This window comes from Meleagris gallopavo, chromosome 1 (assembly GCF_000146605.3).
Source record: "Meleagris gallopavo isolate NT-WF06-2002-E0010 breed Aviagen turkey brand Nicholas breeding stock chromosome 1, Turkey_5.1, whole genome shotgun sequence".
Classification (NCBI taxonomy): domain Eukaryota; kingdom Metazoa; phylum Chordata; class Aves; order Galliformes; family Phasianidae; genus Meleagris; species Meleagris gallopavo.
The window spans coordinates 167,979,129-167,995,328 of NC_015011.2; the positions used below are offsets into that span (position 1 = coordinate 167,979,129).

Genomic DNA, 16,200 nt, shown 5'->3' on the forward strand with positions numbered 1-16,200 from the left:
TTTAGTAACTCAAGTATCATACAAGTTTAGTGGGGCTTTTTGTTTGGCTTTTTTTTTGTTCATTTGTTCATTGCTGTTGCTCATTTATTTTTGTTTGCTCGTTTTTAAGCACAGTTACCACACTGGTAAAAGTGAGTTTGATTTAAAAAGAAGAAAGAAAAAAAACCAACAAAAGCTATTTGATTAGCTGTCCACACAAAACACAATTGAAGAACCAACCAACACGTCACCCGCTCAAGGTCACACTGCTCCCATCAAAACATCTGCTCTCTCTGATCAGCCCCTCATTTTAACAAATATTAAAAGGTCCCTATAAAACATGAGTTGGATATTAAAAGGTCCCTAAAAAATATGAGCAGTGATAAAGAAATAACCAAATGCTAACTACAAAACTCTGCAGTAAAATAATAAAACTGCTCTATGTGCAAGTATCTCACCCTCTTTTTTTAAAAAAAATAACATTCTTTGAAAAAAAAAAAAAGCTTTTCTTTCTGGAGAATGTTCTCCCCACCCCCTGCTTTTTGTTGTTGTTGCTGTTATTATTATTTTTTAAAACAAAAATACTTTCATTTTTAACTGTTTTGTCCCAATCTGCAAAATCAGAGTCTAAATCTGAGTTGTTTCCCCCATTATATATACATATAGTATATACAAGAGCAGTTTCTAAGTAACACATACTAAAGCCACATCAAACCTTGAATGAACAAGGAAATGTCAGGAACAAAGACAAAAGTCAATGATGCAGAGAACGCAACCTCACTGCTCAGTGCTTGCATCAGTCAGTTTTTATCAGTGCTGAAAAAAAATTATGTACTAAAGGCCATGGCTATCCATGCAGTTTCACATGCCGCAAGCAGAAGGAAACGCTAATAAAGCAAAAGAACACGCAAACACTACAAAAAAGCAATTGAAAAGAACGTACTTAATAAAAGAAATATAATATTAACAGAGTTGCTGAAAATACATTTGACTCAAAGATTAAAATCTCTGAGAAAAACACTGACATGATATTAAGAAAAGAATGGTGATGTCTGACGGGAGAACTTCAGGTTATGGAAATAATAACATATATGCCAACGCGCAGCCTCCACGTTTGTCCAAAATAAGTGGAGCCCTGCAGGGGAAATTGTTTCCCCGGAAACGTTTGTCAAGCTTTAACACAGATTTTGAAAATGAGCAGCTTGGAGAGGAAAAACTTCCCAGATCTCTTCTTTAGAGTCTCTCACTCCCCCCACTGAGGTGAACACTATCCCCAGGTGCCCAGGCCTCTCCCCAGCCTTCAGCCACAGCCTACCATGGCTCTGGACTTTGGGACACTCGTACCGCCCAGTGGCAAGGCAAAAGGCCAGCACAGTGATGGCCACTCAGACTGGTGAGTAGGAGCAATGAACTAAGGAGCTGGCAGCATGTGGCTGATGGAACGAATACCATCCTCACAATGCCTGCATACTGAGAGGCTGCAGGTCTGTGTGCCCACAGCCCCTTCCGGTGCCGGGCACTGACCACATCCCACCACCTCGAGGAATTCTGAGGCACTCACGTGCTTTGAAAAAGACAGAAAGAGAATCATAGAATGACATGGGTTGGAAGAGACCTTAAAGATCACTGAGCTTCAACCCCTTGCCATGGGCAGGGCTGACACCTCTTGGGCTGCCCAGGGTCAATCCAACCTGGCCTTGAACGCCTCAAGGGATGGACTAAAACACAGGCCTGACAGAGTAGAACCTATTATTGGCAACTTCCGTCTACTGAAGAGAAACACATACCAAATAGCAAACTTAAAATTATTAATTTCTCGCAAACAAATTCAATACTTTCTTGACAGATGCAGAAGTGAGGAGTAGCAAGTAAAATGCCACATTGCATTAAATCTCACTGATACAGATTAGTGCAGCAAACACATTCTCCATCCTATGCTTCCCCAAGTGTATTTCCCAAGCATTTATAAAACTAGATGAACACTTCTGCAATGAAATTAACACACTATGTCTCACCACCACGAACAGTTTAAACCAACAGTTTCAAGATGCATCCCTATCACTTCAATTCTAACAGCTTCTAGGAAATCCTTGAGGAGCAGCCATTACACTGCATTGCAGGGCACTTTGAACCAAGCCCAGAAATGTTTCATTCCTACAACTGGCCAGAAACCACAAACAACTTGTCAAAGTTAAGTGTTTCCTTAAGAACTCAGTATCACAGCTGCTGACCTTTGTACTATTTAACAGTACTCAATATCTGGGTGCAATTTGCATGAACAATAGCACGGCAGGTTATCCTCCATGTTACTTACCGATAGCTTTGGTATAATGCCTTGCTCCAAGAAGCAACTCTGGAGCTCGATACCAGAACGTTACAACTACTGGATCCAAGTCTGCTAAAGGCTTCAGAGGTGAATTAAATAATCGGGCAAAGCCCATATCAGCTGCAAAATTCAAAGAGAGGTGTTTTAGTCTTTTAGGAAAACTACCATATATTTTTTATAATGAACTGATTGAGTTTACTTTTTTAGAGCTACCATCACTGTGCTAAATAAACACAAAGGCAGATTGTAGCAGATAGAAATTCTGTGAGCAGATTTCATGTTCTTAAAGCTTTTGTAGAAGTTACTGGATGCCATCACCTATAAAGTACATCATTATAAATCATTACTAACACGAGCCATTTAGAACGAAGAATTAACCATTGTTCTGAAAAAGCGTATCATTCACTTCTCTCAGGACACTGGTAAATCCTGACTCATTTTACCTGATGTTCTCCGGTAAAATAATCCATTATACTGCATAGTCTTTCAAGAAGCATTTTACATGTGAGCAAAACACAAGTTCTGCACAGGTTAGAATGATTTATAATACATACGTGCATGCCACAAAAGCTACCTACTCATGAAGTTAGCTGTAGCAAGTTTTCCTCCACAGAAAAAGCAACTAAGCCTACAGTACCTGCCTCCCTAGCAATATTCAGTCAAGAAGTTATTTCCAGCATCAACATAACAGTACTAGACACCATTAAGGTTATAATTTTAAGCGGTGCTTGGGGGATTAAAAACTGCTTTTTAGAATTGGTAATATATATATATCTTCCTAGAAAGCTGTCTGAGCTAGCTAGCAATAGAAATGATACAGGAAAAAAATGGGCAGAGACTAAAATTTGCAATTTCACCCACTGGATCTGCTTGTCTACCCAGTGCTCCCCAAATCCCAAGAACAGGGACTCTGGTGCAAGGATATATATTTGCTGAGAAAGATTGAAAGGAGATGAACAGCTGTTCTGAGGGCAAAGGAACTATCTGCTATAGCTCACTGGTTGGGGGAATCTGTGGTGTAATATGGGTCTCTAACTTGACTAGAGAACTTGAAATACTTTTTCATATGCATTCCTATTTATGATTATTTTAATGCTTTTAAAAAGAGAAACATTTTACCATTTTCTAAATTATAGGTTACTGAAGATACAATCAAGTCACTAGCATCTATAAAAAATTAAGAAAATAGTTTGCAGAATTTTTTTTTTTTAACTCAAAATGACACAAAAAGGTTATAGAAGTTATCTTAAGTTAAATGCCAGTTATGTATTTTTTAGAGAAATTAGTTTGCACTGAAAAAGTGGATGCCCTTGTTATGGGTTTAACTTCTGCATTCTTTTCCTGCTGTGGTAATATCTTAAGAATATAAGAAAAAAAAAATCTACATTTTGATAGCACACTTAGAAATGCAGGGTCTCCCACCCTCTTCCCCCCGGGAATGGATGGCTCAGAGGACTGGTGGTATACAATCCAGAATCTTTCACCCGTCCATGATCAGTCTGACTAAATTTGGTTGTGTTCAAACTTATTCTCAAATTAATTCAAAACTATCCATTAAGAGATAAATGGGTGGTCTATGTGCAATTACTAGCAAATAGTTGTGTACAGCAAACACCACCACCACAGTTCAAACTGCACGTGCCCAGAGAATGACCTACGTTCTCCATTTTGGAAGCAACTGCTCCATGAAGAATATGGCAGTAGGAAGAAATAGTCACTTCTGCTGTCTGTGCTGTCCCTGTTTTGTACACAGAAGACCCCAAGTTCTGCTGTCAACCCTAAAGCTTAGATGGGCCTTAAAATCTTTCAGGGTAGGATGTGCAGAAGTGTTCAGCCCTGGCCTATCTATTCCCTGGGTTACAAGAAGGGAGGGCAGAGCTAGAGTAGCACCGAATGCTCCCTGGAAATCTTATAGCCCTGTCCTTTACACTAGTGATTAACATTATAGTTCAGGTAAACAAAACAGTAAGTGTACAGAACAACAGTGCAGAAGAATCACCTCATAAAAGAGAGCCAGAGGGAAGTGAAAAAGATGAACTAGCTTTAAAATAAATAAATAAATAAATAAAAATAAAAGCCTATCAGATAGGGCTGTATTACCATAACAGACATAAGGAGGCTGTGCATTAGCAGCCTGCTCCCACAGCTCTGCCACACTAATGCACAGCCTGGTATCGCTTAGTACTGTTAGGCTACCGTTAGTTTTTATGTATTTATTTACTTTAATTTAAAACAATTGAAGTTCTGTGAATTATCCCCTCTCTCTGAGCAGGAATTCCCACAAAAAATTCTACAGCAGTGGGGAAGCATTGGGTCACTCCTACCCACTTACAGCCCATCTGGAGCATTTAGCAGTTCTCAGTCAATGTTTTATCTGAATTCCTGTGTTTTCTGGACTTTAGGATCCCTCGTGCTTATCTCCAAGAGACCTGTCTGCCCTTTCAAAAACATGTTGTAGGCTTGATGCCATCTCTGATTTTGTTATAAAGTTTTAAGGTTTTTAGGAGTAGCAGTAGATAGTTCCTATTTAGATTTTGGAAGCAGCAGCAAGATAATGTAATGACATTACGAGGGCAAATGGAAGAAGTTTTAAAACCCCATTTCTTTCTCCTCTCCTCCCTTGCTGTCTCCCTTACCCCCACATCAACACCCACCACCCCACACAAACACCCATTTAAACAAAACATATCGACATTTTCCAGTTTTGATGGTAAGGCTACCACATTTCATCGGCAGGGATCTAACATCAAGGAGCCAGTCACTCAAACACAGCATTTAGACAATGTCTCCAGCAAATACTAGTATGACAGTAACTACTTTAAGGGGTACAACCGCACCTCCAGAACATTCTAACTTAAATGCTACACTGGGACTTATCAAAGATATCAACATACCAATTTTTACTCTTCCTCGCTCAGGACCTTCACCCATAACTAAAATATTAGCAGGTTTCTGTGGAAAAAAAAATAAATATACAATACATATACCACGATAAACCTAAACACAGTCTCTGAAAAGTTAGTTAAGCTTTGTTTTGCCAGTTTTAAACCAGTTTTGTTTTGATTAAAATGACAATTTTCTCTACCATAGCAAAGCTGTGCAAGGACCCAGCCACGGGCTCTCCCTGACTGCATCTCCCTCATGTTTCCTCCCAGCATGGCTGTGCTCCACACTGTGCTCCCTACGCTGCTGCCCTACTGTCAGCCACCCCAGCAGGCACTCTCCAGCCTCCCACATTGCTACAGAACCCTGGTATTCAACCCGGTGCGCTGGGCAGGGGGCAGACCCTGGCTGCTCAGCATCCCTTGGCCCATGGCACTGGTGCAGGAGTCATCAGGCACCTTTGCAGACACTTTTTCCATGAAGAAAGTACATTGCCATACAGTTTTATATGGGAGACAAAAATCACCTGAATTATTCCTATTTACAAGTGTATACCAATTCAGACAGCTGTGAAACCAGAAAGTGTTCCCATTGTGCTATCTTTCTCTCCATTATTTTGACAGCAAAATACCGATTCTTCCCCTTCTTTCTTTTACTAGAGGTGAGTTACAGAACTGAGCTGGAGCTCAACTGATTAGTAAGACAATCCATTCTCCCATCCTCTAGTTTCTGTTCTAAAAGTTCTTAAAACCCAGTCTCTGTATCTCCAGTCAGAAGATTCCTCACATGCTAACATGCTGCACATAAATCAGGCCTTCACTGCTAATTTTGAGGGAGAAAGCAATGAAGTTCACAATGAAATTTTAAAATTTATAGTGTGGTTTCTGTTGTTGTTGTCGTTTGTTTGTTTTTGTTTTTTAAATTTTATCTTAAATTGAGTGATTTAGATATCTACTCATACTGTGATTCTTGGACAAAACAGGGGTCCTAATCAGTTGTCCATTAGAAGAACTGCAGTAAGATCAAGTTACAGCCTAGCTTTGTTTTCCCACTTTACTTGGACCTGAAGTAAGAAAGCAGTCCAGCAAGAAAGTTTAGGCTACTTAAAAATTAATAGAATAAATCCTAGTATCTCTTGTAGAGAGCAAAGTGTAATCTACCAAACATTCACTATTACTGAACGTATTAGGTTTTGGCATAAAGCAACATTCAAAGAGTTAGAAGACCACAGTTAAATAACAATGTAGTAATAATTCATATTGTACAAAACTAGGTGAAAGGTAATAACTGGAAAAAAAAAGCCTTAAGAAACTTTATTACTACAGCCAATGAAAAGCTCCAATGTGGGTTTCTGAAGCTGCACAATCCGCATACAGAATACATAAATGGAGCACAGGGTAAATACGAAAGCTGGTGTTACAGCTTGGCTGAACAAAGACTTTCCAACAGCAATTACAGCTTGGCAGAGCACACTTGAGCTGTACCAGCTCAGTGATGTGCAGAAGAACTTGTGTCCCACACCACCAATCCCATCCCCATTCTTTTTTTTAAACTTTATTCTTTCTTTCTTTACATACAGGTATACGTTCCATGCGGGCAGTGCTTCAGCACAAAATAAAAAAGCGATATGTGTGCACATGGCCCACACGGCATCAAATTCGGTTGTTTCTAGAGAAGTCTCAGAAATAAAGAAGCCACATAAGTCTTCAAATCCAAAAGTAATGCTGAAGTTTAAAGCAATTCAAACTGCTACTCAAAAAAGACAATTCCACCACATTCTCTTGCTACACATTGATTCAAGGAGAAAATATGCATTTATTTTATGAAAGCTGCTTCAGTGTATCTAGAATGTTAATGAGCTATTTACCTAATTAATATATTTTTAGCGGAAAGGATACACAAGCACCAAAGTTTTTCAGGTAAATCGTATGCTATTCTGAAACATCATATTTTACATGTTGGTAACACTCTTTACAAAAATGCTTATAACATTCTCCTTATTCTTTTACCTTAAAAAAAAAAGTTACTACATGGACTGTGATGGGGGCAAGAAGCCATTCTCACACCTGGGCTCCAATACAACAGGTGATTAATCAGCACAGCACAGGGTAACAACACCTGCCCGAAACGCTTCTACCCTTAGTTCAGGTAGGTACACAGGAGAGAACACAAAGATGAGACAGAACAGGCAAAACAGGTAACAACAGCAACAAGTAACTTGATTCGGAATCAGGGTTTGTATTTTTCCCCTCAGGATTTACAGAAAAAATTTAAAACCACAGACAATTTAGAATTCCATGTAGGAGTCTTTGGAAGCCACAAATTACCAAAAAATCTCAGCCATCAATCTTGAGTAACCATTCACAGCAGTTCACCTCTTTCTATCAAAGGCCCTTCTCTGAAAAAGCACTGTTTGAAAAAGATTTTTATTGCAGACAATATTTATCACTGTAAAGAGAGACAACATCACATTTAAAACAAGGATTAAAACCTGGAATTTTCCAATCAAGCCTGTTCATCAATATCAAAATTTCATGGAGGAGGTTCCACCACAAAGCAGTAAAGGGACAGCGCGGGCTAAACACATTTTGGGGATTCTCAAAAAAAAAAACACAAAACCACCAATTGAGTCCACTAACAAAATTCAGAACATGGGTCAGGAACTCTTATATAGATCTGTCTCAAGTCTTAGAATGGATTAGGTTGAAGGGGATCTTAAAGATCGTCTAGTTCCAACCCAAGTCCACCATTTGGAGAAAAAAGCACTGCCAAAAGAGACAGACTGGGAGAAACCGAGTATATATTAGACAACTCTATTTGCAAAGAAAAATAAGCAATCATTAGGAACAGAAGGGAGAAATCCAGACAAATATCAGTTTAATTTAGTTTTCATTTAATTTTCATTATTCAGAGAAAATGAAGGTTTAAGTGCTTATTCAAATCCCTTGGGCTAGGCGAGCAAAGAAAAAAATCTTACAGCAATTTTTACATTGAGTTCTGAAAACAAACTGTGTTAAAACAGTAATCTTTTATTACAATTACTAATAAACAACTTTTTAAAGTCACTTATTTTTGTTGCAGTTGAGACACAGTTATTTTTGCCTTCAAATAAAACAATTTGCTTATGCCAGCCAAACATAAATGAGAAAACTGCTGAGATCCTAAACCAAACGTGAAGAGCCATGCAGTAATGCATAGCTGAGTACTTGGCAAAGACTAATAAAACAACATTCAGATACCTTTGTAAGATGAAAACTAACCCCTCTCCACCCAACCCCCTTAGTCTCATCAGTAGTGGACTAACTCATTCTCATGGACAGATTTGTGACCATGGCACAGCACTAAATCTTATCCAAAATCTCACTTTGAAGGACTTGTGAGATTCCAAGACAAGACCTGTCTAGTGCAATTAATCACTGTCTTTAAAGAGAGAATAAAGATGCTCACTGAAATATTTTATATACTCTTGTTTTAGTCAGTATTTCCCAACTGCACACGATTCCTAAAAAGCAAGCTAATATCAAATAGAGAAGCTATAAGAAATGGAGGATACACTGATAGAATTAAAGATCTTCAGGCAGTCCTCCTCTTCCACCTGGCTCATCTAACATATGAAATACAGCACTGCCTCCTTACTCCAACTCTCAAGAGTCTGGGACAGAAGGCTGCACAATCCTTCCAGGCAGACCACCTTCCTTCACTTTTCATCACTGCAAAATCTTTCCTTAACTTTTAAGGCAAGCAACAATGTTATATCCATTGCTTCTTTTCTTAAACTTCAGCAGGACAACAACCCTTTCATTTCAACAACTTCAGACATCTTTGAATACCTACATTTCTTTTCAGTCCCTTTATCTAGATTGAAAGAAGTTCTTCTACTCAGTGTTTCCTAATAGGATGTTTTTTTTTTTTTTACCGATTCCTCTCCCTCTAGTACTTCCTCAGGGCCACCTTTTCATTTGAACTGGAGTGCCCCAAATTGCACGCTGCTTCTGTTGAGGCTTCACTAACGCTAACTACAAGTGATTATTTTACATACCTGGCATGTAGTCCTCCCTTACATACAATCCCAGCAGGGTATACGGTTTTGCCAGCCATGTGAGGTGATTGATTCATGCTAAGGTTATGAGCCATGCATTTTCTTCACATCTTTTCTGCAGGACAACTACTTTTTTAAAACATTCCTCCATTTGAACAAACATTACACTCTGACACTGCTTCTAAACATACCCTAAAAATGTTTAGGTTCATTCAGAGAGGAATTCCAGGCTTTAAAACGTATTCCATTTTCTATTTTGAAGATAAAAATGGAAACTACATGAAAATTATACCAATCCTTCTCAATGACAAGTAATCATAGATCAAAAAAGACATTTGTGTTGCTTGCAGTGAGTTACAAATAAGAGCAGGAAATGATCACTTGTTCAACGTCCTCATGCTAAGTGACTGGAAACCATGGGGCATTTTTTGTGCTCCAGTGAAAGCATGGAACTTTCAGTAAGTTTCAATCAAAGCACTGAAAGAAAATAGAGGAAAGGAAAGAAAAGAAATAGAGTTTTTGGAAAGCGTAGCAATTGTTTTGCTACTACCTTTAACACTGAACCAGACTGTAGAAATTACTACTCTATATATTTTTCACTACTAGATTGCATACAAACCAGTTTGTTTTAAAGGCTAAACACATATCAATGAATAAGCAGAATTCCTTTGATTTATCTATGGTATTATAATGTAGATGTGACCTTTTTTTGCTTGCCACTTATTAAATGTTTGCAGTAGTCTGACACAGAAAGAAAGAGCAGCCTGACCTTCTTTGTTACTTCCATTTTAATGGAATGCACCTTCTAATCAGGTTTAAGTATTATCCTAATTCTCATTTGGACTAATCCCATAGTTTGGCTGCTAAAACAGTAGAGGGGTGACTTACAGCACTGACTTTTCCAGACCACTAATTGTGCATCTGATGGTCACACAGTTTACAGAACTGACCATGCCATGTATTTCTATGTATGATGAGCCAAGACAGCTGAATTAGTTAACACTCATTTTCATTTGAAACAGCAGCATTAAGAACAATATTAAACACAGTGGTTTTATCCCAAAATTATTTTGCCTTTGCAATCAGTTTCAGCAACGATTCTATTAAGATTTAGAATTAATAACTTCTTAGTATTTCACTCTTAAGAATTAAGCCATATAGGAAGATATTCAAATGTACAACTCCACAATTGCAAGGGCTTTCCAGCATCAAATTGTTACCTTCTGAGAAAAACAATTTTTGTGACTGAGGCAGAAATCTAAAAGCCTGACGTTATTTCTCACTTCACAGTGAAGTCCTGTGAGAAGAAAAGCTGTACACACACACACGCGCATGAAAAAGATGACTTCAGTTGACCTGGTAAAATTCACACCCAGTTTCATGGTCTGTGAGCTGCAAAGCTTCACACTTCTTAAGCTACATTGGTTTGCTGAGCAACCTTGTTGGTCTTCAAATAATTGGAACATACACCAAAAATATTCACCTCAATGTGCTTGTACTGCACTGTTAGCAATTCTACTCCATTTTCAAGCATTTTATGGTGACAGAAAATAATTGACATTTCCATTTTGAACAAAACTCAATACTACGATGATAAACAGCACAGTGAAAATATCAGTATTATTGTATACAGCTGATAGCATCAGCAATTTCCTGAAGTAAATTTTTTCCTTGTATTAAAAGATGGGCATTTACAACTGCAATATTTTTAGTGATACATTAACTGAGTTGGTCTTTAACATAAATAATCAAAAGACCACCATGAACAATGTAACATTTAATGGAAAACAATATTCTACAGAATTGAACGTGTATTAAACCTAATCACTGAAGTCTTTTCAATTAAAAGTATATGAATTCTGTTAACAACATATTAATTTCCTTACAAAAAAGACAGTTCAGAGGGTTTTGTTTTGGTTTTTGGTTTCTTGGGTGTTGTGGGTTTTTTCGTTTTGTTTTGGAGATAAGAAAATATTCAAACATTTAAAAATTAGTATTTAAACCAGGAACTGTTAAATTTTCAAGGTACAAAAGGTATTTGTACAGGACAGAAGTTACATGGATGCCATATCTATGCCAGGGAATCCTTCTGCTAGGTACTATCAGCATATTACATCTCTGTTTCATCCTGATGAAAGCTGCTGGTTTCCCTATTGCTTTTTTTTTTATGCTTTCAACACGCTTCAAGAATTTATTTCAGTTACTGTTATTCAGTTACTGAAAACATGGGGCAATGTAATTTATTAAGATTTGTGCATAACACGCAGGCTTTTCTATCACTTTGATTAGAACTGAATTATACTGGAAGACGTAATTACACTTTTCAAGCCAACTGTCCCATCCAGTAAAAGTGTACATCAGACTAAGCTAGAAGGTGCAACTTTCTGTACAAAGTCTCCGAGGACAAAAAGGTGGATATCATAGGCAAACACTTCTGTAAGAAAAGCTACTAACACGTAAAACATGGTTATCATATCACCCAAACATGCAATAACAAACTTGAACTAAGACAGATAGACTGGCACAAATATACTTCCTGTGTATTTCACTACAAGCGATTATCATCTCCATGGGTCTGGACAGCTGCTTCCTGTGAACGCACTAGAAGCAGGGTCTGTGCCTAGCATCATAATCATATCTGGGCAGTCTGCAAAGCCATTGCATGAAAAACCAGGCTAGTAACAAAAGAACACATTTAAAACTATAGAAAGAAAAATCTGGTATAGCATGCCCATCAGTTTATGTATTTGCATCCCAAGAGTTCAACCTAACTTCTGCAATTAAAAGAACAAAACCACTCAAGTTACCTTTAAGAAGTTTTCATGCACAAATGCACACACACACAAATGATACCGATGTGATTATACATACATGAATGATATCCTTCAGTATATTACCTATGTAACACTTAAGATGATTCTTCAATCATCAATATACTTCAGTCCTTCGGAAGTAAATAATAATAATAATAATAATAATAATAGCAACAGAAGTATTTTAAAAAAATGCACATTTGACAAAACATAATATAAAAAATGCTAGTTCTGCACATGGTCAGCATCTTTCAAAAAGCACGAAGAAGTCCAAGACAGAATAATATAGTAACTACATCTGTTTGGAAAGCATCTTCATTGCAGCTATTGAAATCTTCAGTTATAGATCAAGGATTAGAATAAATCAGAAATCCTCAGTTATTGAAACTTGCAGGAAGTAGAACAGTTTCTAACACTTCAATTAAAAATAGCTACGAAACACAGAAAACATCCAAAATGACAGCTGAGAAATACTCAGGAAATGAAATACAAGTGAGAAAAGAACATTACAGTCATCTGACCATCTTTCTTTCCATTCAAACAGATGCATCTTTCTGTTGCTTCATCCCCTCGCTTCCATGTTTTATATTGCATGGCAGAATGAAGCAAGCATGGTTTATAATGCATGTTCCTTTCACAAACAACCTATTTTTTTCTCTTCCGAAGCATTTGTGAAAGCAGTAAAAACAGACTGTGAGACTGCTGCAATAACTACTACTGCGTTTATGACTGACTGAAAATATCAAGTTCTGCCTGTACGAAGAGATGGGATCCTTCATCTGTCAAACAGTTTTGAGAAGCTGACTAAAGAAGTTTGGAACACTATATTTTTAAACACTTAATTGTGAAAGCTGCTTAGCAGAGAGCCATTAATAGAAACTTCAAGCCTTCTGGACAGTTAAACATTGAAGGTAACTTTCATGAGAAGCTTGTATATCTTCCCAAGGAAAATACTTGCATAAAGCTTTCTGATAGTCCAGTTCTCCTCTCATGATCAAAATAATAAAAAACAATATACAATTACATGGAACATAAAATGTATTGCTTTTGTAATCAATATGGGGATCATAAAAATTCCCCCAAACATTCTTCTGTATTCTTAAAAAGTTTCTCTATTCTATATATTCTTACCTGAACATTCATCACAAAAAATCCTTAACATCTTCAACTGAAATGTAGTAATACTTGGAAAACACCTTCCAAACACTTTTTGCACTAGCTGTTTATTTTTGCTACAAAGAGTTGTCAACGTATTCCATTTTCTACTTTGCTACTTATTTACCCTTCTCTTGCGATTAAATCAGGCTCCTAAAGGCTAGTCCATCCTGTCAGAGATCCAACAAAACAGATATGTTATGCATTATTTTAAGTAGGCGGGAGCCCTTTTGAGCATTCACAATTGACAGGAGCTGGTATTAACTCTGGCAAATTTAACGTCTGAGGCACCAATCAAGATACTGCAGTCCTTAATCTGTAAGGGAAAAGGTAAAGGACGCTTGTGAGCTTTCAATAACTCCAGGAAAGAACAAAGATATAGAATCTTAAAAGCCTTCACTGAAAATAAGATAAAAAAAAATCTTTCATGTATTTAATATATTAATCTGTTCACATTTGCTCTATTGCATCATTACGTATTTCAGTCTAAAGCATTTTAACAAGCGGAACTGTTTTCCTGAAGGCAATGCTACATTCTCAGCATCCAAGTCCTAGATTCTCCTGCATTTCTCATTGCATTCCAGCACCATCTTGTTTTCCTTGTCCACCTCCACAATCCGCTAGCACCCCTCCCATCTCCCATCTCCCTTTGAAGACCAAGTAAAGTGAGCCAGGAGAGGCGTGTGGTGTAAATGACCGGTGAATCACTGTCATAGGAACGAAGGCAAGCCCAACTGAACTGGCCTTGGTACAGCTCCCAGTACATTTCTCCCAAAACATGTCCTCCTTTATTTGATTACCTCTTTTTCTGAAGTTTCTAAGAATGTGATGGCTTTGATACTTTATCTTTTCATCAAGGTATTTGAATACTTCATATTTGAAATTTGATAAATACAAAGGTTACATGATGGAACACTCATTTAAGCTTTGTTCCCATTTATGTTGTTCCAGCCATCTCTCTAGAAACTATAGTTATAATTCTATCATTTCTTCTAAAAAGCTCTAAAGTACCACCACGTTTTCATTTTAGAAATCAGTAAATAAGCAGACAAGGACATTGTGGTACTGTTATTGAATATGTTCCACTGAAGGACAAACTTCTCTAAAACTAATACAGCAACATTATTTAATTCTTTGGGACATTGAAAACGCCTTGCCTGATTTCACAGCCAGGTGAGGATGTAAACAGTTTTAAACATCAGCCCTGAAACACTCCATCCCACGCTGAGGAGAGAAAACAAAAAGCAGCATCCTCAGACCTGCAATTCCTCTATGGGTAATAAGATTCTTCACTACCTGATAGCTGGTCTGAGGTCAAAGTTTAAAAAGAATGTGATTCACAATGACATTGAAACATCAGGAAAAAAGTATGTTGTGTGCACTGCTTTGTGTTTGACAGTTCCAAGCAGATAAGTGAAAAATCTCACTAAGGAAATATCAACAAATTGTAAATGACAGCAGGTTTGCAAATATTATCCGCACTGTTAGATGGGTGCAGTGTAACTTCATGTCTCCAAATAATCATTCATCTCTGAGCCATCTGGTGGTTAATAAGCAGCCTTATGTTCTCCACTCTTCTTTTTTTTATTACACCTTATATGTTGCCGATGTGAAAGTTTTCACTAACTATGGAACTCCAAATTGAGAATCTTTAAATGCATTTACTCAAGTAATAACAGTTTAAAAGTAAGTCTTCCTAATTTTGCTCACATTATTGCCTTGCTTAATCAGCAGACTTCTAATAATTTTGTTCCACCTTGATCTGCAGCTTTGGGCAAAGACTGTGTTTACTGCAGCTTCAAAGCAAGATATTCTCACATAAAAGCCAAAGTACTGAGTACAAAGTCATCTGAAAATTACAACTTCACTATAGTGATGTTGGACTTCACTATTATCTCCAATTATTTTTAGAATTATTTATAGAAGAAAAATATTGAACTAAAAACCAGGAAAGGTATTGATGACCTAAATTTAGGTTTCAGTAAAAAAAAAAAAAAAACACCACCAACCACAAGTCAATACTGATACATAAGACAAACTATCAGAGTTGGAATCCATCAGTATAAGATAATGAAAGGCTTAATAAATTTAGTCATCTTTATGATACTCAGATAAAGCTGGACTTTATCAAGAAGTCAATATAATTTGGAATAAAAGCAGTAGTCTAAAAGAGGTGAACTTGGAAAGTGTTTTTGAAGTTGTGAGATTTCTGACCTTCCCTACACTCGTAAATGAACTTTATAGACAAGCTTTTAAATTGCAATCAGAAAAATCACTACCAAAAGTCCACCTGTTCAGCACTTGCCTTAATAAGAATCTAACACCACTGTAAGATAAAAGAACAAAAATGCTTAGCAGTCATTTCCCATTTTTCATGAGCATTGGTTGCATGGATAAAAGTTTATTTTCATGTATATCTGTTGATCTCACACATTATAATCTATTTTGTAGTTTCATTCTATCCTTTTCATGGTTCTTACCCAAAAATTCAGTGACCTTGCCCATGGTTGTAAGATCTGAGGTTAAACATTAAGAACCTTCAAATTCTATAAATTGATCTATGAATTTTAAAAGACCTACTCTATCTGTAAAAAAAAAAAAAAACCAAAAAAATCACTAATAAATGATGTATTAGAAGCCCACACACCAATGGAGAGGCACTTGAATACAGTGTTTTCATTCATCTTTTCAAATTTGATTTCAGCATTAACTAGCTTTAGCACAATAGGAATAATATTCCAGCCAAGAATAAGAGAGAGCGCTAATCCAAGAGAGCTCTAAAAATGAAATTCAGTAACGCTTCCATCAGAACTCAAATATCTTTTCCTAGAGCTACTGTGGTTATAGAAGTTTTTCATAGCCAAAGTTGGCTCAAATATATAAACGTTAAAAAACCACATAAAGACAAGTTTGTTTTGTTTTTGTTTTTCCCCAGCAAGCAGCTGGAAAAGTAATTTACCAAGTCACCCTGATGTTCAGCATATTTAGTTAGCGCCCTATAAGAC

The 16,200-nt window shown here is 37.0% G+C and overlaps 1 protein-coding gene across 3 annotated transcripts in view; it reads right to left on the minus strand.

Moving 5' to 3' along the window:
* CDK8 (cyclin dependent kinase 8) overlaps positions 1 to 16,200 on the minus strand; it is a 48,443-nt gene that overhangs the window by 17,054 nt on the left and 15,189 nt on the right. For 2 of the 3 annotated variants that reach the window (XM_010728903.3, XM_019612177.2), the window contains exons 4-5: positions 5,200 to 5,257; positions 2,294 to 2,425 (exon numbers count right to left, since the gene is read on the minus strand). In XM_010728903.3, coding sequence (XP_010727205.1) covers positions 2,294 to 2,425; positions 5,200 to 5,257 — 190 coding nt within the window. The remainder of the gene's footprint in view (positions 1 to 2,293; positions 2,426 to 5,199; positions 5,258 to 16,200) is intronic. The other variant, XM_019612178.2, reaches the window with a different exon arrangement.